The sequence below is a fragment of the Pleurodeles waltl genome, chromosome 6, assembly GCF_031143425.1.
Source record: "Pleurodeles waltl isolate 20211129_DDA chromosome 6, aPleWal1.hap1.20221129, whole genome shotgun sequence".
In the NCBI taxonomy this organism is placed as follows: domain Eukaryota; kingdom Metazoa; phylum Chordata; class Amphibia; order Caudata; family Salamandridae; genus Pleurodeles; species Pleurodeles waltl.
Genome location: NC_090445.1, coordinates 1,111,814,433 through 1,111,841,550, shown reverse-complemented (window position 1 = coordinate 1,111,841,550; position 27,118 = coordinate 1,111,814,433). Strand labels below are relative to the sequence as shown.

Below are 27,118 nucleotides of genomic sequence, written 5' to 3'. Positions count from 1 at the left end.
AGGTCCCAACTACAACTACCTAATGGTGAGCACCACTAGCTTGTACATATACATATCGCTAAAGCCGTCTGTTGGCCAGACCTAAAAAAGGAAGGTCTGCAGTTTGTCATTTTTCCTTACTTAAATAATCTAGCAGCTCTATATAATGTACAAAAATAAAGTGCATCAGTGTTTAGATTTGTCAGTGCTCACATAGACAACAATTCAAGGAAACCCAGGTGCCACATCTTTCAGGATGAACATCTTGTAATGAACAATACCCAACCTGAACCTTGTTAGTAAGATGCACTCTTATAATTCATGTATCAAATGTAAGCATAGTTCCATATCCATGGTTATTTTCAATGTCAGAAAAGATATGACGGACTGCTTACATAATTTAGCACAATCTCTAAGTAACTGCATCCACTGAAGCAAGGTCTTCTTGGCCATGGTTGTCTGTCTTTACTGTTTTATAACGAGTACTTGGAAGGATCTGGCCTGTGGTAGTCTGATCAGTGGCCTTGATATATTTGAACCACTGGATCTTTCAATGGGTATTCAAACGTGGTCAGTCAGGAATAATTTCACAGTTCAGCTGAGTAGTCGGTTTGGCCCAATTAAAGACCTGGTGACAGCTTAATAGCATCTTCCATACAACTTATCCCTAGCTCCTTCTGCCATGAGAAATGAAAGGTACCACATTTAAGTAGTTGTTTTGTTGAATTTTACAGTGTTGTCATCTATTTTCTTTTAGAATGTGAAGAAATACATTCAACGTAGTCTGTTGGAAAAAGAATTGCTCTTCTTTGCTTATGATGTGTTCGGAATTCCATTTGTCGATCCGGTAAGTAAGATTATTGAGTTTTTTTCCTACACATGTTTGGAAAGTTTTGTTTTTCCACAGTGACTGAGATTAGTTTGTGAATGACTATAAAAATATGTACAAACAAGAAGGGGGTTGGAGGGACCGGGAGATTAAATGGTCCAGTGCACAGTCTCCCAACTATAATCCTATGAATTAGAGTACACTGTTCCAAACTACTTTGACTTCCTAGGGGACCTAGGGCCTCAGGAGCAAGAGCCCTCAAGCATCACAATGGATGACTAGCATCATCATCGGGAAAAGCTCCTCACCAGGCCGGCGCTGCAACACCTTGCAGGCTCCCTGAAGGGGGCTCTTATGCTGTGCTGTTCTACTAGATTAAGCGTGATAACCTACAACAGGAGTAGATTAGGGTTGGAGAGAACAGAAGAAAGTGTTAAAATTGGTTATTCATCGCGCCAAAACTTCATAATTTTAATCAGTATGGGGTGGATGAAGACGAAGACTAAAAAAATGGGTGAGAGTCACACAGGAGTGCAATGCTCAAGTGACTCTCAAAACAACAAAACCTAGGGGACTATAATTCATATAGTGCCTCTATACCAAGGTCAACATGTTTCGCGTCCTAATGGTCCAGCCGGATCCATTGACGCTTCATCAGGACCAAAAAGATTAAACTTCTTCTCCAAATTCCAACAAAAGATATTAAACACCCTAACTTTAGGATTTAAAGGCTGTCACTTACATTGAAGTCAACTGGTAAAGTCAGGTCGCCCATCCCCAAAATTGAGACCAGGCTCCTTGGGACGCACGTTCTATGGAATCGAAAGACCAAGTTTAGTCTCTGGTCCCACGTAGTGGACCTACCCTCAAGACGGCACCCCGCGATAAAAAATATGTAGGCAAGTGCTGTAATTTATAACTTGGCATAATAGTTTTTAAATGATTGTAATTGACTACTCCAAAGACAGATTGTATTATGGTAGCGAGCAAGGCGTAACATGCCATCTCATAGAGGTTTTAATTCTCAGTAGGACACCCCCAGTATGAATAAGCATAATTAATAAAGCTGATAATTAAGTAAGGTTCTTGTGCATAATTACTCTGCTACTGCAGTATGTTGGATAGGGAATGGGAGAAGATCAATGGTCGGGCTTTGAAAATGGTGGTTGTACAGTTGTAGATGTTAGAGATGGACGCACTGTACTTTTCTTAATTTAACCTGTTATCTTTATTGGGTTAGTCATGCAATTCATTTGATTTCAGCACAGCATGGCAATCGCTTTCAGACCTTAACAATATGTGGTGGAAGTTTAATAAATTCCCAAATTGCGAAAAAGGCTTCACAATGTCCTCGATTTTTGTGTGAATGTGTGGGCTGTTCATTGTCCATTACCACTAGGAGGGCCACATTTCCTTTATTGTAGGAGGCAGAAGTGGATGGCAATGCTCAGGTTTCCATGTGGTCCCAGGTTTGCTATTAGAAATCACATGGAAAGTGGGTGCTATAGATAAATGGGGAATACAATGTAGAGGCATGGCTAAGAGTAAGTGAGATCTTCCCATGGTCATTATAGTAAGCTAAAGAGGAATCTTGTAGATGTTAATGGAGTAATTTAATGAGTATACAGACAAAATAGAATTGCTTGACTCGCCTGAAAAATTTAGTCCAGTGTATCCTCTGCTTCAAGGGAACCGTTTAGCAGTTGAATGTATGCAAGTCTGTGCCATCTTTACTGCTTCCCACTCTTTCATGTCCTGAATTTGTCCAATTGGTTGGGTTCTGTGTGACATCTTTTAAGTAGGCCACCCTACATAGTACCATTTGGTGATCTTCATGCTTGTTTTTTTCTTTGGACTATTTTGTCTTTTGGGCAGGTGAGTTTTTAAATCCAAACACTTGAGTATTAAGACCTTTTTCTGATGTATCTGAAAATAAAATGCATCAGTGGTACCTATGCTTAAACTTCAAGGGCCCACAAATCTCTTTTTCAGAAAATGTTGAAAAATCTCTTGCATTACAAGATAAGTGTAGAAAGTAGGAAATGCAGTGAAGTTGAGAGATTTACTCTGTACTAAAGACTGGACTCTGTGCACAACACAGAACATCTTTAAGGAAAATGATGTTCTGAGAGATAGTTGGACGGAAATTTTACTTCATTATTTTAAAAAATATAAGAGGACGTAGTGCAAAGTGTGTCCATCCTGTCTGTACAGCCACCGTATATTCCCATAACTTCTTCCTCCTTTGGTGTTACACGTTTACACGTTGGGATGGCTTCGTAGAGCTGTGGTTGTCTTAGATGTGCAAGGGTTGTTAGACTCTGTACTTAGGCCGGCTTTTAGATATATCTGTGTCTGGTGGATGGTATTATGCAGGTGCAGATGGGATCATAGTAATTCACACACCTGCCACCTGGCCCCACCGCCAAACTGCTCACACCAACAAAACCATCACCAAATCAACTCTACATAAGCTGTAACACGCCGTCACAGAAATCTTCTCCATGTCCACACTCAGAACAACGGAGATGCCAAAACTCGGATACACTCTGGACAAACCCTATCCACACCACTGCCCTTCTTCCCCTACACACACCTCTCCTTCCCTCAGACACAAAGACGCTTGCATACCCACACGTGTGTACTGTGTAAACACTGAATGAGGGCAACACCCAACATCAGAGAGGCAATCTGCACTCTTCAGATGGAAAATTGCCTTGTGAATTGTTGGGTTAGACAGACGTGTCACTCCGTACATTTGACAATGTCATACATGTCTCCATCGCTTGCCACATTTCCTTTCCAAGGTCCCAGTCACCTGAGGCTGCACACATGCTGTATAATCTGCGTGGGACATATGCTTGAAATTTGGACCCAGGAGCCTGGATGTTCTCCTGGTTTTCGGTGGCTGATTGTAACTTGTTGTCTAATAAAAATGCTTTCCAGACCTCCATGTCCAATCCTATCACTCTGCAGAGAGCTGTCTAGAGACATTCTCCTTGTTGTGTGCAAGCCACTTCACCCAAGCAAACGCTGCTTTGGTGGATTGCAGAAGCATAGAGACATGTGTGATTAATGGTTAATGTTGGGCAGTCTATAGTACGTTTGGTATTGTGCATCAGTTGGTAGTAAAAAGTTTTCATCTTAAAACCATTGGGTTTAAACTCCTACTTTTGATAGCCCATCTGCCTGGTAAGACTTCTGTGTGTATCCCGACACATAAGCTATACTCTTAGAATTTTCCAAGAAATGAATCTGGCTGTCATTAGATGCAGACTGCATCTGCCATTTTCTCTTAATACATCCTATTGCCTAATCTTTAAATACCCAATTAAATATTTTCACTGAGGAATGGAGACCATCCAGCTGGCATTCTGTATGACTTTCCATCCAGGCACCACTCTGAGGTTACAAGACCCATTTAGGAAGCCAGTTTTTGTAACTGTTTGCATGGACTCCCCATGTCCTCCTCGCATCTGCTTAGTCTGAGAACTTGAAGGCAACTAAACAGAGATCTGTGGATAAGTTAATCACTGCTAGTGACTTGAGCATGTTTAGTTTATAGTTTTTTATGTCCTGCTGATCTTTCATCAGGCCTTGCAGGTGGTAGCTCCAGGCCCTGTCTCCCTAATACTGTATTGTGTTTCGCTTGTGGGACCAAATTCCCTGCTTCAAGGAGCAGTTTGTGATCTGATGTGGAGGCTGTGGAACTCACTTCCATTGTCCATGTGCAAAAGGTCTGCCTTTTGGAAATGCATTAAGTCCTGACTTTCCAGTGGTCTGACCCTGTTGGTCAATAACACACATTGAGTTACTATTCACTCCGCAGATGTAGGTGACACAAACCACTTTGTAACTATTATGAATATCCATACCTACTTTGGCAATAAAATGGTCTAGTGCTTCTGGATAAGGTTTCACAATCCGAACTGACAGGTGGGGAGCCCAGGTGTCCCCTTAAGAGCAGAGTATTACACGGTAGGTCCACGCTACGCATGCCTTCCCCTACACTTGTCAGCTGCTAAGGGACTGTTTCCATTGCTAATACAAAGGTGCATCCGTTTTCAAGAATTTATAGTGGGGAAGGGTTGCATATGGAACAAAATGTCCATAAATTGTAGAATATGGCACCCTCATTCATTAGCGGGATTGCTTCACATGTGTTGGTAAACTAGTCTCGGAAACACTGCAGATTCCTCACGTTTTAATGATATTAAGGGATGTGGAGGAATGTGTGTTTTTCTTCTTAAGACTATGATGATTACAATGTTAATTGCTGTTGCCATTATATGTTTAAATACATAACTTCCCATAGTTTGTTAATGTAAAGGCGATTAAATGCTGTAGATCATGTGTCTTCCTTCAGTGACAAAATGTAATACGTCTACAGTATTCCCTTTTTTAAAGATACGTGACAATGTAATATTTTTGTCATATTCTGTTTCTTTTAGGATACCTGGACCCCAGTGGACATTATACCAAAGAGACTAAGAGAAAAACAAAAGTAGGGCTCCAGCATGATGCATGTGGTATATATTTAGCATGTTTGCATGAGATGAGGTGAAACGCCGCTGAGAGAAAGCAGTATAAAGTTTCTAGAGCTGTATGAAAAAGGCTGAAATGCGGGGGAAATTAGATATTAGCTCTTAAATGGTTGGGCTCAGAGGTGTGAGGAACCAGAAATCCAGCAGATGTTTGATGCATTTCTCGCTTTGTGTGTGTGTTCCACTCACTATGAACGGTACCGTCCAATCTCTTTCTCTCTCCCCCTCCTGCTCTCCACTGCGCCCACCACTCTGCTTCCCCACTCCCCCCCCCCCCCCCCCTTTCTCATCTGCCCAGTACCGTCCAAAAATACTTATTTAGTACACAATATCAGAACTGAAATACCTAAAATGATTGTTACGGTGATTCGACGTTAATCCGGAAATGCACTTAAGAAACATTTTAATGAACCAACGCTAATCTAACCATAGTGGTCACATAATGCCTCGGCCTGCTCAGTTAGAGAGACAACCAGGTATGTCTTGGTTCATGATTTAATGGTCAGATTATTGGAAAATGTTGCAGTGGTTCATATTGTGAATTACACAATGGAACCTGCGACAAGCACTATGTTAACTTTACAGTAATTTTTTTTCTAGCTAACACGTCAAGAATTTTAAATTCTATTAAGGACACTGAGGCGAGAATTATGCTTCTCTTTCTTTTCTATCAATTAAAACAGCAGCCAATAAGTTTACAGGAAAAAGAAAAACTACAGCTCCCATGAACACCTGTAGTCCAGCCTGACCAATCCCAGGTTAGCCCCTCACTATAAGAGCCACCATAATAATAGTCCTTCCTCTTTCTTTGCACCAGACGACAATTTCTCCACAACATCATAAAACTTGCAGCGGAACATACTGACCAACAATTGACGGAACACGAACTCGAACCATCCTCTGTCCAAAGGATCACTCGCCTTTGTTACCAGCACCTAGAACAAAGGAAAAACACCCATAATACCATTTGGAAAAATGAATCACAAAAAACAGGGGGGCTAAAACTTTTTAGAAATAACAACTCATCTCAGCAAATGTACCACTATCATTAAATATTTACAAGTCAATAAGATTACCATTTACATATACGGGTGGGATAATCCTCGCCTCCGTGTCCTTAATAGAATTGAAAATTCTTGACGCGTTAGCTAGAAAATCTTTTATTCTATGTCAGGACCGGAGACTTCGGATTATGCTAGTTTAAAGCTGATCCACCACTGTTGTCTCAATATCCACAATAGGTTTGTGATAAAACACTTTAAATGTGTTGTCTGAAGACCAATCTGCTGCTGCCATGATATCCTCTAATCTAGACCCTGTCCTAAGGACTTAGATGCCATAGCTCCTCGAATCGAGTGAGTGCTACAAATGGAAGTGTCTGTTCCAGCCTCTCCATAAAGCCATTTGACCGATCTAGCTAAAGTACCTGACGACACTGGACCATAAGGTCTTCGCAGAGAAATCAAAAGTTGACCCCCTACATCTCTACGCCACTCCCGCGTACAGTTCTCATAAGACTTCAAACATTGCACCACACACAATTTCTGATAATGAGGAAAAGCAGGGTACGAAATACATTTAGTGGCAGTTTTTGTACGTCTGGAAATTGTGAATGAAACTCCGGAGGGAGTAAATTCTGAAACAGAAACACGTCTGCACAAGATTAGGCATAGAAGAACTGTAAGCTTGGCAGATAATTGCTTACGCAACAAATCATCATTGGATGGCCAAGACCTGATGAAACGAAGGACAATATCCACGTCCCAAAGAACAGAGTAACGCGTTTGAGGGGGATTAACCATTCAAATACCCCGAAGGATTTTTTAAATCAAAGGATGTTCCCCAACGGGCTTACCGTCCACGTGTTGATGCCCCGCCGCGATTGCAGATCTGAAATTATTAACAGTTCTGTAAGCGAGTCCTTGAATTGCCAATTCCAAGAGTAAATTAGCAATTATGGAAATCTGGGCCCCCAAGGGATCAATACTCCGTTCACTGCACCAACCCACCCATTTCCTCCAGGAGGCTTCATATCGTTTATGGGTGGAGTGAGCCCATGATTGAGATAGGAAGAACATAGTTTCTCCTGAAACTCCTGGCATTTGCCAACATCTCCGGAAAGTCACCAAGCCATGAGATTCAACTGTCCCTGCACCACTAGAGGGTGGGGAAGACCCAAAGGATCCAGAAGCAATGACCGGAACAATTGAAGAAGAACTGGGGGTGCACATGATAGGGACATAGCAACTGGGAACCAAACCTGATCTTTCCAGAGCGGTGTCACTAAAATAATCTCGGACTGTTGTCTCTTGACCTGAACCAGGACTCTGAATCATTGAGAATGGGGGAAAAGCATAAAGCAGATCCAGCGACCAGGTCTGAAGAAAAGCATCCGATCCCATCACTAAGGGATCCGGCCTCCAACTGAAAAACCGAGGTAGTTGGGATTTGAGGCGTGATGCAAAAAGGTCTATTGAGCAGTGACCCCATCTCTGTGTAAGGTTTTGAAAAACCGACTGGTGAAGCTTCTAGTCGCTGCCGTCTCTCAGAAACTGAGTTCCAATCCGCTACCACATTGGAGTGACCTGGGATGTACTCTGCTATCACATGAATCTGGTTCAGAAGACAATAATGCCAACACTCCTTGGCGATCTCCGCTAGCATGCGAGATCTGGTCCCACCCAGTCGATTTATATATCTCACTGCTGAGATGTTGTCCATTCAAAGAAGAATTCAACAATGGGCTTTGCTGGGTGAGAGCGAGCGAATCGCAAAGGCTCCTGCTAGTAACTCCAAGCAAATGATGTGAAAACTCAGTTCTTCCGAGGACCACCGTCCTCCCGTCTTCACCGAGCCACAACGAGCTCCCTAGCCCCATAGGCTGCCATCCGATTATATCACAACCTTTGGGGAGGACGCAAAAATGGCCCTGCTGTTCCAGGCTTCCATGTGGTTCAGCCACCACATGATCTTCATTTTGGCTTCCTCCGATAACGGAATCCGTTCTGCATAAGCTAGACCTCTGCGGAGGTGCAAAATCTTTCGGCGTTGAAGAGCCTGATAGTGTAACGGGCCTGGAAAAATCACCTGAATCGATGAAACTAGCAGCCCCACCAGCCGTGGCAAAATCTATAAGGATATAGTTTATGGATGTAAGGATATAGTTTCAGTAATTCTTTTTTGATGGAGGACCGTTTTGTCAATGGTAATCTTAGATGGACCTGAACCAAATCTACCTGGAAGCCTAAGAATTCTACACATTGCGAGGGGAGAGTCACTGACTTTACTCTGTTGATTAAGAAACCCAGATCTTGGAGGACTTGAATCGCCCAGGACAGATGGACCGAGGCTAAATCTTTGGATTGGGCCATAATCAACATGTCGAGATATATGATGAGACGAACGCCTCGTTCTCGAAGGAATTGCACTACGGGGCGAAGCAATTTGGTGAAACACCAAGGGGAGGAGCAGAGACCAAAGGGGAGAACCTTGAACTCGTACCATTGGTGTCGCCAAAGGAACTTTAGAAAACGTCGGTGCGGACAAAAGATCGGCACCGTTAAATAGGCGTCCTTGAGATCTAGATGCACTAATCGATCTCCTTCTAGTAACAGATCTTGTAATAAATGGATGCCTTCCATCTTGAAATGGCGATAGACTATCCAAGAATTGAAATCTTTCAAATTTAGTACTAGGCGAACCCTCCGCCTTTCTTTTGTACTAGGAAAATAGTACTGACAAACCTGTTTGGAAATGGAGTTGAGCAGACTATTACGTTTTTGCGAAGAAGATCTTCGATCTCCACATATATAAAGGCACTCTCTGTTTGGTGGAACAAAGAAGAGGAAGAGGGAGATGATGTTGAACCGGGGTGGAATAAAACTCTAGTCTGAAACCCCGAACCGGCTGCAGAATCCAGGGGTCCTGAGTAATGCGACCCCCAAGCCTGAGCATGAGCCTTCAATCTCCCCCCAAGGGTTACCACTGAAAAGGGAATAATTCTCACCTGAGGCGGAGGAGTCTTGATTGCGCTCCAAACCTTTCCCTCAGAAGCCGCGACCTCGGCCTCTTCTGGCTGGATAAAATCCTGATGAGGATTGGTAGTAACCTCGGCCTCTAGGGACGTAGTTGTTGGAGGTCTGATGGAAACCTCGGCCTGGCGCATGACCTCAGTAGCGTCCGGCCCTGGTAAAAAGGCCGCGACTGAACATCCGTTTCATTGAGGATTGGGCCTTATCTAACACTGTAAAGAGGAGTCCATTAGCCAGGGAACCTGGTTCGGTAGGAGCAGTTCAGCCAACTTAGGGTCTATGCGCATAAGAAAGGATTTTCTGCGCTCAGTGGACATGGCGCAGTTTGCGTTTCCCAGGCGACAGATGGCTCTTTGCGCCCATTCAAGAACTGTCTTCGGATCCAAGGGCGTATTAGTCTCTTTAGCTTGAACAGCTAATTCCAGAATCTTTGTAATGGGGCCTGATAGGTCTAGCATTTTGTCCTGACAGCCCTTCCAGGCACGATCAAGCCCTTTCTTGGGATCTTTCGTTAACTTCTTCAAGAAGATAGCAACACTGGGGTCGAGCTCCGTAGTGTCGGCCACTTTCCCCAGCAGTGAGGGATGAGGGCACTTGGAACGCAAGGTGCTGTGCACATCTTTATCGAAAATCCTGCGCAGTCTATCTTGCACATAGTGTGGCACTTCCATACTTGGAACCCATTCTGTGGAATGAGGGTGAATGATGTTCTCAGGGTCAAACAGTAAATTCTTTTGAGACATCATTTCATCTGGAACGTGATGGGATTTATGCTTGCGTTTACCAGATTGCTTTGGCTCAGAGAACTCTGAGTCGGAGTGAGAATCCGAAGACTGCAAGAGTTCTTTGCGTGAATCTGATGGCGGAGGGAAATTTTCAGAAGCAGCAGCAAAACCAGGACCATATTAGTGATCCCGTAGGACCGCACTGGCCCTTTGAGAAAGAATCTCTGCCGAAGATAAAGAGTCCAAGGATGTTCTAGAAGTAAAACCGCTTTCTTCAGATTGAGGCTCTCTAATCCATGACCCAGAGGTCCCATCAACTCTCTTTGCCCATATCTTACTAAGGGCGCTGTAAAGGGTTTCAATGCTTTAATTGAAGCTTGATTTACTGAGTCTTGTACATGGTGGCCAAGGGTCTGTACCAATCTTTCCTCCATCTGTTTAGGGAAGGGCCCTTCCACTTCTTCCTGGTAATATTCGTCCTCCTCTGCAAAATAAGCCATAGTAGGAAAGAAGAAGGAGTTCAAAAGGGGGAGGAAAAACCCCTACAGGTTCAAAAAATAGTAGCAGAAAAAACGTTCTGGAAGCACTGCACAATAGGGCTCAAATTATGTGGAGGGAGCACCTGTAACAACTCCCAAGGCCAGGCCTCAAATGTTTTTGCCCCCTGTCAGGCGTTCTCAGGGCATACAATAATCCCAGCGCTTCGCGCGCAGCGCCCGACCAAAATCCGATTTGAAAATCGGAACTTCGGCCATGCTCATGCGCGAAGAGGTGCAAAAAATAGAGAGCAGACGGCTCTCAGCGGCAGCGCTCAGCAGGCCTCCCAAGGAGGCCTGTAATTAGACTGGAATGCCTGAGGGGAAAGCCGTCCCGCTGCGGCGAAAGGAAAAACCTCATGGAGCACGGCGGGAGCCTCCGGCTATATAAATCAAAGCCGCACCGCGCAATTGGACAAAAGGGAAAGTCTCCAAACCCTCGGGCGGTCAGAATTGCATGAATGCAGGACCGCAAGCGTGTCCAAATAAGCCCAGAAACCGAGCGCTGCTCAGCCCCGCTCCACAGCCCTACTTCAATAAAACTATGAAAAGACAATCATAGCATAAAAGCGTTATCAAGGGAAAAAGTGACTTAACTCTGGATGCAGCAGCAAAGAAAGAGGAAGGACTATTATTATGGTGGCTGTTATAGTGAGGGGCTAACCTGGGATTGGCCAGGCTGGACTACAGATGTTCATGGTAGCTGTAGTTTTTCTTTTTCCTGTAAACTTATTGGCTGCTATTTTAATTGATAGTAAAGAAAGAGAAGCATAATCCGAAGCCTCCGGTCCTGACATAGAATATGGTACTGATCCCACCGCGGGGACGAGTAAAATATTGTGCTTGAAATATCAGCCTTGACTCCTCCACTGTATCGTCAAGGTAAGTAGGTGTGGAGTTAAGTATACCATGTACACGTAATTAAGTGATTCAGTGGTTGTCGGTATTGTAGGGCTGACATTGCTAAGCACAACCCTATGTACAAGGCAGAAGCTCTTCCACTGCAGAAGTACACCGGGCAACACATCTTGTCCCATCTCACCGAGACCTGCTGCTTTATTTAACACCTTCGCTCTCCTAGTGATGTGCGTGTACACGTCACCAAAGGAATTACTAGTACTTAACCAAGCATATGAGAAACGGGTGTCATTACTTGACATTAGGGCACATTACGAACAAGTATGTTAAATTCAAATTTGTAATTTCGAGCCTTAGTTTAGCAAGAAATGCTTCCTCGCAGCAATTTTATATATATTCAGATTATTCTGTGCAATCTAGTTATTCTGCTTGTGTCAAAGCGTGGCTTTATATCCCTTCATATAATGTACTAGTGAGTGGGATGTGTTTTTAATAGCCATTAACACCAAATATGGTCCCTTTAGTACTGGTCTAGGACAGGGATTCCCAACCTTTTGACTTCTGTGGACCCCCACTTTATCAACACTGGAACCCGGGGGCCCCCACTGAATCATTATTGCAATGCGGCGACCACCCACTAAGTCATTATCCAAAGCAGGGGACCTAATCTGTTGAAATTATAACATTTTCTGAGCAGTTGCGGACCCACTGAGGAGACTTCGCGGGCCCCCAGGGGTCCCCGGACCACAGGTTGGGAACCACTGGTCTAGGACATCTGGATAATCAGATGGGGTTAGAGGGCAAGTGTTGATTCTTTGTATAAACTGAAAATATCTTGTCTATTTGCCACCAGACATCCTTAGCGCAAAAGCTTATGTGGCTAAGTGTCTGTGGCGAGCAGTTAAACGGGTCCCACGTGTGAAGCAACTTTGGTGATTGGTCAGACTGTAGACACTCCTTTGTCCCAGACCAACCATGTCAATTGGTAGAAAGAAGGCAAGCGTTTATGTAGCGGACGGCTATGCTAGTTCGGATCCTGAAGGTGGTGCTGCTGTTCAATGACTGGTCCCTCTAGTGCAGTTAAGTTTTATGAAAGAGGTCTTCTTTGTATCTTGCAGAAAAGTAGTTTCCGATAACGATCTTGGAAGACTCGTCCATTGCCATGTTTGGAAATGGTGGTACGTTGTGATAAAAAGAAAGCAGGAAGGATGTCATTGTTTCTCTGGCATAGACATTTTTTTTGACCGTTTGGGCCCAAACCTGCGCAGTGGTTTCTAGGTGCAGCTTGCTCTTGATTTACTACCTAATTTCCTAAGTCACAGTTGGGGGAGAACGATTTGTGGTTCAGGCCCTTTAACAAATTCGGTTTAATGTTTGGAGGAACGCGACGAGGAAGGACATAAACGAACAAGTCTTCGTGTTCTCTCTGAAGCTTACAGTGGACGCCAAACGACCTAAAACGGGCTAGGCAGTATAGGGAAGCGTAGCCGGGTCTCACTGAGTACGCACCCGGGACTGTGGGTAGTGGCCTCCAGGGCATCAAAATCGGTGCTTAATTTGTGAAAATGAAGCGCCAGGGTCCTTCTCAGGAGGGCCCTGCACCTTGCGCCTTCTATTGCCTGTGCTGGCGCTGCCAATTACAGTTCAAACACAACTACTGACAATGCACGTGTGGCAACTTGGTATGTTCCAGACCATTCAAAGCTTGAGAATGGCTGGGCAGCAGGCATAACTGATCTTTAACGTATACTGTGTTATTTATTATTAGACACTATTGTTGAGCTAATTTCAAAATTAGACAGCGCTACCATGTGGTGGAGTGCCAGGAAGCAGCTGAATGAAAGAGCACCCTCTGACGTAGGGGGTACACATTCGGACGGGGGAGCGCCAAGAGTCAGTACACCGGAGTTTAGAATTAAGTGCCGGTGCAATACTGGAAACGACCTGCTCATATTATGCACTGACAATATCCGCAAAAAGTATATGAAGAATAAAATGCTGGAAAAAATATGGGTCTTCTTACACATATACAACTTTGTTGCCTTCACAATGTTATTTTTTATTCTCCGTGAAAATACTTTGGGAGCAAATATTTGGTACTGAATATAGATAACATTGCTGAATGAGTAATTGTGAAACTTTGTAATGAACGAACAGCTGATGACTAATGATCCAGGTGAAATCACAGACGGCGAACGAGGACTTTTTATATTGTATGTATATTTGGGATACAAATAATGCACATTTGAACGAAGAGAAAGTAAATTGCTTTGACCAAAAAATAATTTACTAAATATGTGTTTTTTAATTATAAATGTTGTGATTTAGATTAAGGATTCTCAAATACGTAGGCCCAATTCTGCATTACCATTCAGACTGCATTCTTATGCCATGAACTGCAGATCAACCACTTCTTGACGTAAATAGTTTATATTCATTTATTTTTTCATCCCATTTGCGCAACAGTTGTTTTTTGGAAGGTTTCTGTGATTAGCTTACATTCGCGGACATAAAGTTAATGTGTAATTAACTAACCCACAGAGAGTCAAGTATATCACTCCTTATTAAAAGAGGTCTGTGTCTAGCGTATTCCCTTGTGTTCGCTTCTCTTACACTATCGAAGATTCCATCAATCATTTCCAGTTTTCAAGTCAAGTCCTCCCATTTAGGACTGGCTTAGGAGATAATAGAAACACAAGGATTTAAAGACACAATATTGCCCTAGTCTTGGTTGGTGTAAGAGCCCCTCTCATAGTTCGTTGGGCTTGGGAAAGTAGATGCCAGGTCGGATGGGGCATTCAAGTGTTTTTTTTGTTTTTGCTGAGTGGAAATAAAATCTTATATATAGATATCATGGTTGGTTGAGATCCTTTTACTTTCCTTTAAGTGTTCTGCTTCTTTGTCTATTGAAGGGTTGAGCGAGAGACTGCAGCACGAATCACTGAAGAAATTGGCAACCTGATGAAAGAAATTGAAACACTTGTAGATGAGAAAAACAAGGAATCTCTGGAGACTTCAAAGACCATACGAGAAGGTGAGATACAAACACAGGGGTCTCTGATCTTTTTTAGATTTGGCATTATGAATACCACCGCTATTCAGATGACAAATTGTTTTGGAGATAAAATTAGATTTTAGACTTTGGCTGTGGTACGTGAAATCACTTGTCTCACAAAAGGTTTCACCACTAATGTTAAGTTTCAGGGATGGAGTTTTGATTCTGCACACCATTATATTTTCATTATTTCAGTGCTGATAGGAAGTGGGCCATATTTTAAAAGTAACTATTTCATTTCGGGCGTTTGCTATCATGCGGCAGCTGTATTCATTGGCTATATGCATATTGATGCTCTTGCATGAACACCAGTTTAAATAACTGAGAAGCTGGTTGTGATGGTGAAATGACTCCCTCCTCTCTTCACCTCTAAAGCCACCTCTGAATGCTTCACATCTTCCTTGAGTGCTGGAAAGTGCCTCTGCCAAACCCTTTACACCATACAGAACCCCCGCTCTCCAAAAAGTAATGTAATCAAGTTTTAATAAAGCGTAACATTACCCCAAGGAGGTGTCCTCCTCGAGGGAGAAAAGGAAGTGCATGGCATTAAGCATAGGAGGGAAAAATCACTTCATTTATTTCTTTTTTTTCTGAAGCCAAGGTGAGTGGAAGTGGATTTAATGTCTATAGACTGGGAGTTCCATAGTGTAACCACTCGATAGAAGTCTTTGCCTATTGTTCTGGTTTTCTTAGTGAGAGAGATGAGGACCACTTTAGAAGAGGTGGCACGAAAAGTGCGAGTGGTTAGATGGAGCCTAAACATTTTTTAGATGAGTAGGACCATAGTTGTAGATAGCTCTGTGGGTTAGACGTAAGGCCTTAAATGGGGACAGCTTCGCTAAGAAGGAGCCATTGGAGTTGTTTTAGATGAGAAGAGAAGGAGTCAGAATCAGGTTAGCAGCTGCATTTTGGAGCAGTTTTACCCGTAGCAAAAACATACTTAGGACAACCCAGATACAACAAAATCCGGTAATCGAGATGGGAGGTATTCAGAGAATGCACCACAGTTTTTTCAGGCCTCTGTGGGTAGGACAAGGTTGACCTTTTTGAGCATTTACAGAAGGCCGAAGAGGTGCCCAATAACTGGTTGGTGTGCTTTGAGAAGCTGAGGTACTTATCAAATCAGATGTTTAAGAAACTGTATTATTAGTTGAAGGCGATAAGTACCCACTTCAAGTAATAATCACCATCCTTGTCAGGGTGAACCCTCAAAAGTCACGAAAGCAACCTGATCTCAGACACCTGGTAGCTGTGTCACATAGCTGACAAGCTTATCTTGGTGGCAAGGTGTAAATAATTTATGCAGTACTGAAAACAGTAATAGTCGAAATGCAAAACATTAAATCCCAAAATTAATTAAAGAATAGTCAATTCAATGAACAAAATGACACCAAAATGACAAATATCCAGTAAGGGGATTTTATTTTTTTATAAACTTCAAGTAAAAATATCGCCCAGAATCATCATAAAGTGCCACGGGTAGTTAACAGGTGCAGCAGAAATGGACCTCAGCACTATTTGACACTGACCAGTATCTGGAGCATTGGCCACATACACAAATCAGGTTCCTCCTCAGTTAAAAATGTTATCTTCTGTATTTAGTCCTTTAAGTCCAAATCCCCCACCACAAGAGTACACTTCTAAAGCCCCCCAGGATCTCAGGGGTGGCAACTAGGGACTCACTGGGTCTCAAGCAGAGTCCAGTCCATGTCCAGTTGCCACAAGTCAGATGGATAGTTGCAGGAAAGGTGTCTTGTGAGAGAGCAGGTCCAGCCATCTAAGGCTCGTCTTAGGTTGCAGACAGCAGGTTTAATTCTCTTGTGATCTTCCTCGAATCCAGGAGTGCCCTGAAGAGAGTTCTGGGGATGCGTCCTTTACGTCCAGTGCCAGCCTCTGGTTGGGCAGCAATCCTTTGTCCACCTGCTAAGCCAGTTCTGAGCAGCTCCCCCACTTCCACTCAGATTCAAGACACCCTGACTAGAAAGTCAAAAGCGAGACAGGCTTAGGTGTGAACTCCATCTGCTAGTGACAGGATAGGCATCTTTAGAAGCTCAAGAAGGGGTTAGACGCAGCCCCCAGGCAATCGTGTCAAGGGGTACCTCCCTCCTCAAATCCAGAGGCCTTTGTGCATTGCCAGGGAGCACTAGACATCTCGTCACATGGGAGCCATCAGTAGTCTGCTGACAATTGGGCACTAGCAAAAAGCCTTTTTATTGTAGGCAGGATTAAGACAACTGTCCAAAAGTGCCTTCTCCCAAATAGTAATGTAAAATTCGGCCTTACCATTAAATTGGAATTTAAATTACTGTTAAAATGAGTCCTTGAAATAATTGTTTCTGGCATGTGTAGCTGTAGATCTGTATACTCTGCATACTTCTGCCAGGCCTCTTTAGCCAACAGAGCTCAGTCCCCCAAAGCAGATGTGACAAGTGACTCCAGGTTTGACATTTTGAAATGTCCCAGCAGGTGGTGCAGCAAGATTGGGAAACATGTGGAGAGGTGATGTGGCACCCCAGGATAGGCCAGATGTGCCTCGCACCTGGAACCTGTCGCCCAACTTAAAAGGTCTTGCACAAGAGCAAGAGCTCTCTGGTGGCTGTGACTTTCTGCTAGACACTGTGATTGGAGGCTGTAGCCATGGACATCTGAAAGGAGGAACCCCCTGATATCCATCTGGGCTAAGGACTGTGCCTTCAGGTTACCTCAGGATCAGTGGGGCTCTACCCAGGACCAAGGAAGCTGGTCCTCTTATACCCCATGAGGACTAGTTGAGGGAAAAGATTGAACTTCTGTGCCCTGGAGGAGAGAGGTCCCGAGGTAACCAAAAACAAAGGCTGGCACACGGAGCCAGTGGAACCTGCTCCCTGCAAATGTCATCTCCTTAGAGGCCAGGAGGGCTAAGGAAAGTGCTCCAGGTGGCTAGGGCTCACCACGCAGAGCAAAATGAGCCTAAAAGTATGCACAATGGCCCAGTGGCGTTTGAGATACCAGCAGGAGAAGGATTTGATCTTTGCTTCGCCCCCTCCACCACCCCTCAGCGAAGCTCAGAGCACTTGGAGAGCTGTCACCCTAGCACTTCAAACCTCCGCTCAGTGCGTGGGGCCCCCTCCGCAGTCTCATTCCAGCCCCCCGGGGGCCTCCACCTACTGGGGGGCTGACTCTTACATATATTCCCCCCCCCGGACGAAGAGTATGTGGAGCCCTCTGCCTGGACTCTACTGGCCTGATGACCTCATCCCCCAGGCTAAAATGGGGGCTAGGACTCCAGCCCGGGAAACTAAGGAAGTGGGGGAAAGTGCAGTCCTCTCCCCCCACCCCAATAGTGGTGGCCTCAACCACACTCTCCGTGCCTGTGTCTGGGGGCTGTGGGGGCAGCCACCACAGAAGGCAGAGGGGAACCGGCCAGGGGCAACCAGGTTTGGGCTCCGTGAGGTGCACCCAACAAAGTCGGCACAAAGGGGTGCTTAAGTGAGGTAGGGCACCCCCTTCAAAAAATAAAAAGGAAAAATGCAACGTTGCATGGCTTCTAGGAAGGCAGTGGCTCTCACCAGCTCAGTGGGAGAGCCACTAATACAGCATTCACTGGTCCTGCAGGGCTGTAACTAACAAACACCTTTCTGATGCTTGCTGTGATCCCCGGATGGCGGGCCACCACGAAGAGCATGAGGAAGCTGCAGAGACACCACAGCTACCCCCCTCAATTAACTGTTTTTAAAAGTCATGACCCTGTCTGACGGGTCTAAGAAAGCATGAGCACCCCACGATATGCTGCTGAGTCCAAGCACTCGCTAGGCTGGTGCGTGTGTTCTTCATCTGTAAGTGTAGTGCTCTCTAGGAGCGAAGTTTATGACTGAAACTAGTGTGGCCTAAAGGTGTCTAAAACAAGTACCTGTTGTATAGCGCCTTCTGGGGTGAGGTTTATGGCTAGATGTAATTTCTTTTCAAAATTTAATATCCCCTAGGGGCTATATTTATCATTGCCTTTTCAATGCTGAAAGTGTTTAACAAAGCACACAGGCACATCGCGAACAATGTTGACAGTGATTACCTATCAAAGGTGTATACTTTATTGTCATTTTTAAATGTTTTATTGAAAGAATAATGTTGACAGTGATTATTGATCAAAAAGTATATGATTTATTAATAATATTAAGTGCAATTACACACAGTTATTTTCGAGTATTGAATTTTGTCCTAAAAGGACAATATTTTGACATGTACTTTATTCGTCTGGACCTTGTTAGGTGGTGAGAGGTGATTACACAATATCATTAAAATATATTTTCCTCAGCCTTATGTTTGTAAATTGCTGAGTAGTATTGATTAGTGTGTGTAATGAAAGTTCTTTTCCGTTTTCAAAAGCAAAGAGCACAGACTGGACAGTAATTTATTGTGTTATTATAGTGTTCCAGCGAATGGTGATTACTAGCCCGCACCACCTCCCTTGAGTAGGCCTTGGACTGCTCTGCTACCCTGAGAGAGTCAAGTGCTCCAATGGGGTGTTTATTTCCCAGGTGAGGGCAAATGTGGACCCATTACTTGTGCAGGCCACACAACTAATGGCCCCTTTCCTTACACTGACTAAATAGCAAGACCATGGTTTGTGACTGTTAAAGGAATACTTTCTTAACTTAATCAGTAGGGCCACTGCTCTCCTACAGGAGCTCAAGTTGGCTTGCTTTGATTGTACTATTCAGAAAAATATTTGATCTATCCATGTAAGGTCATGGTTGCAAACATCTGTGCCAAGTAGACTGTAAAGGAGGGAGGTATGGAAGACCTTGACAAATGCTGATCAGAGATCTAACAGTATTAGGGCAGAGTTTCTGCCTTTTATCTAGAGGCATTCCATAATTATCGAAAACTGTCACTAAAGCAGATTCTGTTCTATGGAGGAAGTGAAAATCAAATTGAGATGTATGCTGTAGACAGTTCTTTTCTAGGAAAGTTTAGAGTTGATGGTTCATAGCTAATCTCCTGAATATTTGAAGATAAAGGCAAAAGAGAGATTGGAAATGTTACCTAAAGTATTAGGATCTGCTGAAGGTTTTTTCACAAAAGGTCAATAAATTCAGGTTGTTAGAGGCAAGGGTGTTATATGAGGGGGCAAGGATCACTGGAGGGAGCTGGATTGAATCTTTGTCATAAGACTTTCGACTTCTTCCACAGAAAGACTGCTGAAATTTGAGAGAGATGGGCTAACATAAGACTTCAGTGTTGCCAGGGTATATATAGAAGATGTCACATTGGGATGAGGGGAGGAATTAGATCAACTGTGGCAAACTTCTGTTGGGAAAAGGAAGCTAGATTAGTTAAGCGATTTTGAGTAGGAATGTATTTCCTACATTCTACTGAGCTTTTTAAGTCATTTTCTATACTGAAGATTTCCCCAAGGGCATTGCAGGAGGTTTCTAAACTATTTAGTAAAATATAATTTAAATGAGGAACGAAATAAAAGCTGAAATTGTTAGTTTAAAGCTTTGTCCCTTGGATTGTAGAGGGCGCACTAGATACCTAAAGCCTTTTGCAATACCTCTTTGCAATCCTTAGTTCGTTGCTGTACCTGGGTGCTGTGGGAGTGAATAGAACATCTGGTCTTAATAGGGGTAATTAAGTCCGGAATACCACCTAGCAATTGATTTGCAAAGGTAAAGGCCTCCGTGATGTCTCGTGTATGGGTAACCGGCATACGGAGTCAAACTTTAAATACATTTGAATAATTAATATTTGCCCAGCAAGGACTGGTCCTAGGGCTCCCTAAATGAGGTGGAGTGTTAGAATGGTACCTACAATGAAGCACCAGAGTGATACCAAAGTCATCTGAACACATAAGTGGAATGGTGGAGAAAGTCATAATGTTAGGAAGATTGGTGAAGATGGAGTCTAAAAGATGTCCCGCTTTATGTTGGGAGCTGATGAGATCAATGACTGTCTCACTGAACTGAGTGAGTCTGAGAGAGACTGTGGCAGTATCTGAGAGATTGTCGAAGTAGATGCTAATATCACCAGTCAGTATCAAATTAGTATATTTGAGAAAGAATGCAGCTCAAATCTCAGAGAGGTGCAGGAATGATTAGTAGAACCAGGATGAAGTTAGATCAAAGGTTGAATTTGAGTGTGAACAAAATTGCTTCGCCTAGGTACGAAAAAAAGGTGGTGGAATATTCCAGAGAGTAGCAATAAACAGTCTCAAAGCCGCCCCCGCTTTCCTTGACGGTTGACGCATGAGAGACGAGGAGTCACATAGCCAAGTTTCGGTATGTATGATAGAATGGGGGATGAATAAGGTAATACCTCATTCTCCTCTCCAGCACCGAAACAAGGACTGTTTCAGGATAAGAAAGGGTAGAAACAGATGTGGGTCCATGAAAAGGAAAGAATGAGCAGTGATGGAGAGGAAGAGTCAAAATTTTGTTCGAGGTACCAAGTGTTAGATTTGCTCAATCTCTGCCCAGTTAATGCATGCTCTGTTATGTCCGGTAGGAGTAGGGGAGCCTTTGATGGACTGGTGTGAAGAGCAGTGACGTAGTGTGACTAGAGTCATTGCTGAAAGGTTTAAATTAATCCTGGCCCCCTGCTATGCCTCCGCAAAAAAAAAAAATGTTTTCCAGAGATTTTAATTTTTGATTTGTGTTTTTGGATAATTACAGAATATGATTTTGGTGGAAGGTCACTTAGCTCGACTGATCTCTTGAACTCACTGTACAGAAGATTGTCGAATGTGTGACAGTCAGAACTTGTTTTCCACACACACACAAGCTATTTTTCAACATCTTTAAAGTCACATTCTTCTTCCGTCTCAGAAAATCCTTTTAGAAACTTCGCAGGTTCAGCAGTTAAAGCTCCAGTTTTGCCCATAAGAATATGTGCCTTGATAAGAACACTGGGAATCTCTCAGCCATCTTTCTTGTACAGAATATGAATCGGGATTAAGTGCCTTTTCTTGCCTGTTCCATAACGTATCCATAACTCTGGCAACCCTTAATTTATGAACATTGCAACAAACCCTAGTAGCACAATAGTAACCTTTGTGTCATTTAGCAATACAATGACTCGATTGAAACGATTTCGAACAGCTTACTAAACATATGGCACAATAGGAAGGGCAGCTTCCTTCAGTTTGCTAAGATCTTGAACAATATGGCTTGACATTTTTTTAATGATCTCTGCAGGCACCAACTCCTCATTGACAATCATTCCACTTCCAATAAGTGGAAATTCAGTGTTCACTGAAGCATCAGCAAGTTAACATCTCCAAGTTCATCTTGTTCGATGTTGATGACCAGAATTTCTCAAGTTGCACAGGTATAGGTGTCAAATGTTTGATGCAGGCAAGGTAAATTTTTCCACTTGTAGACATTCGTCTGATTCTCTCACATTTTTTGAAAAATAGTTTAAGATAATTGTCAAAGGCAATGTGCAGTTCATGAAAGATGCATGCTGACTTTGATATTTCTAGAACAGTCTTAACGGCCTTACTGAAATTTTGCATGGATGAAATCTTGATCATTCGCAATAGTCGTATATAGTCTACAGCAACAACAGTTTAAATATGGACACCTTTTCAAATTGAAATTCTTCAGGTGAATTTTTTTTTCCGAGCTCTTGTAGGAGTTTGTGCTTCACTGGTTTGGTTGCAGCATCTCCATCAAATAATGCGTTTGTTAGTAGAAGATCATGCAACAGAATGTCCTTGATATATTCACCCCTTGCTTTTGCTACATCCATCTCTTTAGGTGTTTCCAAAAGGTGTTTTTCAGTAACATGTTTTGTAGTAACTAGTTGGATGAAACTCTTACTATGGCAATAAAGCGTAGAAGTTTAGCTTTAGTGATTATGTCAAACACCCTTTCTCTTTCAATGCTAATCTCTCCTGCTTCAGTTCTACGTATAGTTATGATCTATGTTCTAGGACATCTAGTAGATTTGTCTTTATATCGTTATCAACATATTGTTTGGTCACAAAGTTGTGTAGTCGCACAGGCTCAGTCATTTCAAAGTGGTTTCCGTGCTGCTGCTTGAAAAGAAGAAGGCTGTCCACATGTTTATTAAAATGTTCCTCTCTTTCCCTCAAGTTCATGGTGAGAAACAGTTTCACGATGGTTTCATTTTGAATTTGCCACATCTCTGAAAACATTGCAAATAGAAAGGTCTTCATTGTGAACTAGCTGCCATTGAGCAACATATTCACTTTTACTTTTCTGACCAACAAAGCGCTTGGAGCTTTTCTGTGATCTCTGGATCGTCTGTGCCAGTTTCATATCTGGAGCCACAGCATTGAACCTTCAGTCTCTGTCTTTCACCACAAAATATCTTTGGATGAATTTTCTGTAGAGGTGTGGGTTTTCTACCTCCAGCTTCTTCACTCTTTCCAAATACCAGGACCCATATCTCAGGCAGCGTATACAATCAAATTTGCAAAACACAGTCATCAGTGACTCCACAGTCTTCATGCGCCGCTCCCATTCACTTTCCCGATCTGCATGTACCAAGTATTTCACTTGAGCTATCATGTGTAAAACATTTCGCTAGTACTTACAAATTTCTTATGTTTCTTCTCATTCTTTGACATACTCTACAAACTTGGTTTTCTGATTTTGAACTGATTATATTGAACATTGCCTGGCTTTGCATTATGGGGGTCATTTTGACCCTGGCGGTACGAGACCGCCAGGGCTAAAATGATGGAAGCACCGCCAACAGGCTGGCGGTGCTTCCTGGCCCATTACGACCGCAGCGGAAGCGCCGCGGTCGCACCGCCGGGGCCGGTGGTATTCCGCAAGATTTGCCCCGGCGGTGATAAGCCGATTGGGATTACGAGTCCCCGACCGCCAGCCTTTTTCTGGCGGTATGAACTGCCAGGAAAAGGCTGGTGGTACGGGGAGTCGTGGGGCACTGGCATGGGCAGTGCAGGGGCCCCCTGACAGGGCCCCATGCGGCTTTTCACTGTCTGTTATGCAGACAGTGAAAAGCGCGACGGGTGCAACTGCACCCGTCGCACGGCCGCAACTGCACCCGTCGCACGGCCGCAACACCGCCAGTTCTATTTGGAGCCGGCTCCCATGTTGCGGCCCACATCCCCGCTGGAGTGCGGCCGCATAAGCGGCTGCACGGCGGTTACAGCTTGGCGGGCGGCGGTAGCCGCCCACCACAGCTGTAATGACCCCCAAAGTGTTTTGGATGAAGTCCACTCTGTGCCCTGTTCACTTCTGAGATAAGATATGCAAAGCCTAATTTTGTTATTCTTGTTCCAGAAAGCATTCCAATGCAGTGTCTCTGTAGCCTCATATATGATGAGCATACGTTGTAATGAACATAATGAGTTCTGCTCAATACTGACTGGGCAGTTTTGCTTCCAAAGATTTCAGCCTCAGTAAGTGCATTGTCTATGCCACATTTCTTGAGATAAATTCCTGCACACTGCAGGAATGTGGAATGTGTCATGTGGAAAACCCCCATCATTGGATAAAGAACATTAAATTCTACTGGATTGCTCATACAAATTTCAGCTACAATACAGAAAACATCTTCATCACAGAAAATTGGCAGGATAGACTGGTCTTCAAGTTGAGCATGCACTACTCTTGTATAGTTTGTGACTGGAGATGGTATTTCTGGTAAAAACTCAACATTCTTCGGTAATCTGGATCATCAGAGCATGAATTCAAGCTCACAGAGGAACTGCCTTTTATTCATCCTTCGGTCTTCACCAAATAAGCAATATGATCAATTCTGTTAAATCAGCTTTGTGGACGGCAGCATCTGGTAGAAGAAGATCCATGTCCTCAGACAGTTTGAAACTTTCTGGTAAATTGGGACATGTTGATGGCTTGTAGTGCTTTTGCACACATTGTCAATGCAGTTAGATTATACGTTTGCAGCTTCATTTGTTTTTGCCTACAGCTGACACAGCTTGTTTTCCAGCAGCCACTTCATTGGTACAGTCTTGAAAAACCACCATGGAATGATCATGTGTTCTGGAATTTCCAGACAAAGAAGAGCTGTCTTCAAAATCAAAATTATCAAGAGCTACAATTGTAAATACTTTCCTGGTAAAGTGAGTTGGAAGTAGTGTGCTGTCGGATTCACAAGATTTTTCAGCATGAGCTTTTAACAAGTTTCTGCTCCGTACTATGTCATTATAACTTGTTGATACACCAACACTATTCATTGAAGTGATTAGCTCTTTACTTTTGCACTTGTCATAGATTGCGTGGGCTGTCATCATGTGTAATGGATTTTTTTTTTTGTCATGATGTAAATCATAAAACATGATTGGAAAAAACAGTACATTTGGGCTGCAAAAGCGTGTCGTTTCATGGGATTGTCTTCCACTTTTTCACTTACATGTGCAAATCCATCATCAATGTTGTCAACTTCCGTTCCGAACTCAAAAACGTTTGTTTGTAACAGTTTTACTTTGCTGATATAAAACAATGAGGTAAAAAAATGTTCAGACAACAAAAGACATTCTTGTTGACTCACATGATTTGCAGAGCTCTGGGACATCACAAAATTTGTCATTAAGTCCAAAATCGAAATCTTTCAGGATGTTTCTTAAAATAGTTCCTGCTGATTTTACTGCATTATGTGATCCTATTTTGGCAGCAAGAACTTGAGGAGTCAAGTCAGCTGAGAGCACCGTAAGTGGCTCATTTTGTTTGTTAGACTGACAAAAACGAATTCGGTCATTGTGCATTCTCACCAGAAAAATCTTAATTTTATTATTATGGATCAATAAAGTTTCATCAATGTTGACCTTTATTTCTCTAATCTCACTTGGTGTGAACCCATATCCAGCACCCGAGTGGCTTTAAAACTTAATTAGCTTTTTCAAAGGGTGCAAACTTAACTGAAGACTGGCAGTTATGTTGCTCCTGGGAGCTGATTGTACGTTCATGTTTTCAAATGTATGCATGTAGTTCGGTTGGGCATACAAATCCACTGCAATTACATTCACCTCGCTACTCGGCTGAAAACTGATCAGCTACTTGGCTGAAAACTTCATCTTGGCAGAAACTAGCTGTAGGTATAAATTGTATATTATTCAAATCTGTATTTTAGAAGGACTTTTTTGTATTTAACTGAAATGTATTTGCACATTTTGTAGTAGCCTATATTTTGATGTGTGTAATGCATGTTTAAAATAAGGACTTACACATTCACGGTTCTTTCAGGGACCTCAGTACCTCATAGTACTAACAAACATTGACAAAGCCAATAGGTCTCATCTTTGCAAGATTTATTGGCTTTGCCAATGTGTTTTAATGTTATACACCATAGTGGCTGCTGTTCTGCATGGCTAAAAGTTAGTCGCCTAATGGATAAGAAAGGCAGTGGCGTTGAGCACAGTGGTGCAGAGTAGAGTACAGTGGGGTATACAGTGAAGTTGTTTAGAGTGCATTGGCGTAGAGTGCAGTGGTTTAGAGTGTGGGGGCATGGAGTGACGTGGGATAGAATAGAGTGGCATAGAGTGCAGTGGAGTACATTGGCACACAATAGAGTGGCAGAGGGTGAAGTAGTGTAGAGTGGTGCCAGTGGTATTGAGTGGAGAGTAGGCTTGCATGGCATAGAGTACAGTGACGCAGAGTGGAGTAGTGTCAAGTGTTGCAGTGCAGAGTAGAGTATAGTGCTGTAGAGTGCAGTGGCATAGAATGCAGTGGCGTAGACTGCAGTAGTACAGGGTAGAGTGGTGTAGAGCACAGTGGCAGAGAGTGCAATGTTGCAGAGTAGAGTCAGTGCAGTGGTGTAGAGTGGCACAGAGAGCAGTAGCGTAGAGTACAGTGGTGCAGAGTAGAGGACAGTGGCATACAGTGCAGTTTATATTGCATTGGCGCAGAGTGCAGTGGTATGGAGTGGCATGGGGCAGAGTAGAGTGGCATAGAGTGTAATGGAGTAGAGTGCCATGCAACAGAGTGGCAGAGAGTGCCGAAGTGTAGAGTGCTGCAGTGGCATAGAGTGCAGAGCAGACTTCCGTGTCATAGAGTGCAGTGGCTTAGAATTGTGCATAGTGTAGCGTGGTGCAGTGCAGAGCAGACTATAGTGCTGTAAAGTGCAGTGACGTAGAATGGAGTTATACAGAGTAGACTGGTATAGAGTGCAGTGGAATAGTGTGTATTGGTGCAGAATGAGGTAGTACAGAGTAGAGTAGTGTAGAGTATAGTAGCTGCAAGTGCAGTGTTGCAGAATAGAGTGTCAGAGTGCAGTGGCGTATAGTAAAGTTGTATAGAGTGCATTGAAGTAGAGTGCAGTGACGTAGAGTGTTGTGGAGCAGAGTGGCATAGTGTACAGTGGTGTAGAATAGATTGTTTCAGAGTACAGTGCAGTGGCATAGAGTGGAGAGGTGTAGGGTAGAGTCCAGTGGCGTAAAGTACATTGTTTCACAGTACAGTGAAGTGGCGTAGAGTGGAGAGGTGCAGGGTAGAGTGGAGTTGCATAGAGTGGTATAGAGTGTAATGGCATAGCGTAAAGTGGTGTAGAGTGCCGTGGCATAGAGTAGATTATAGTGACATACAGTGTATTGATGTAGAGTGCAGGGGCATAAAGTTGAGTGTTACACTC

General features: G+C 43.4%; 1 protein-coding gene across 1 annotated transcript in view; it reads left to right on the top strand.

Moving 5' to 3' along the window:
* The window catches only part of P3H1 (prolyl 3-hydroxylase 1), a 179,035-nt gene that overhangs the window by 80,640 nt on the left and 71,277 nt on the right, over positions 1 to 27,118 (top strand). Inside the window, exons 6-8 of the mRNA XM_069240258.1 lie at positions 737 to 826; positions 5,260 to 5,312; positions 14,415 to 14,536. Coding sequence (XP_069096359.1) covers positions 737 to 826; positions 5,260 to 5,312; positions 14,415 to 14,536 — 265 coding nt within the window. The remainder of the gene's footprint in view (positions 1 to 736; positions 827 to 5,259; positions 5,313 to 14,414; positions 14,537 to 27,118) is intronic.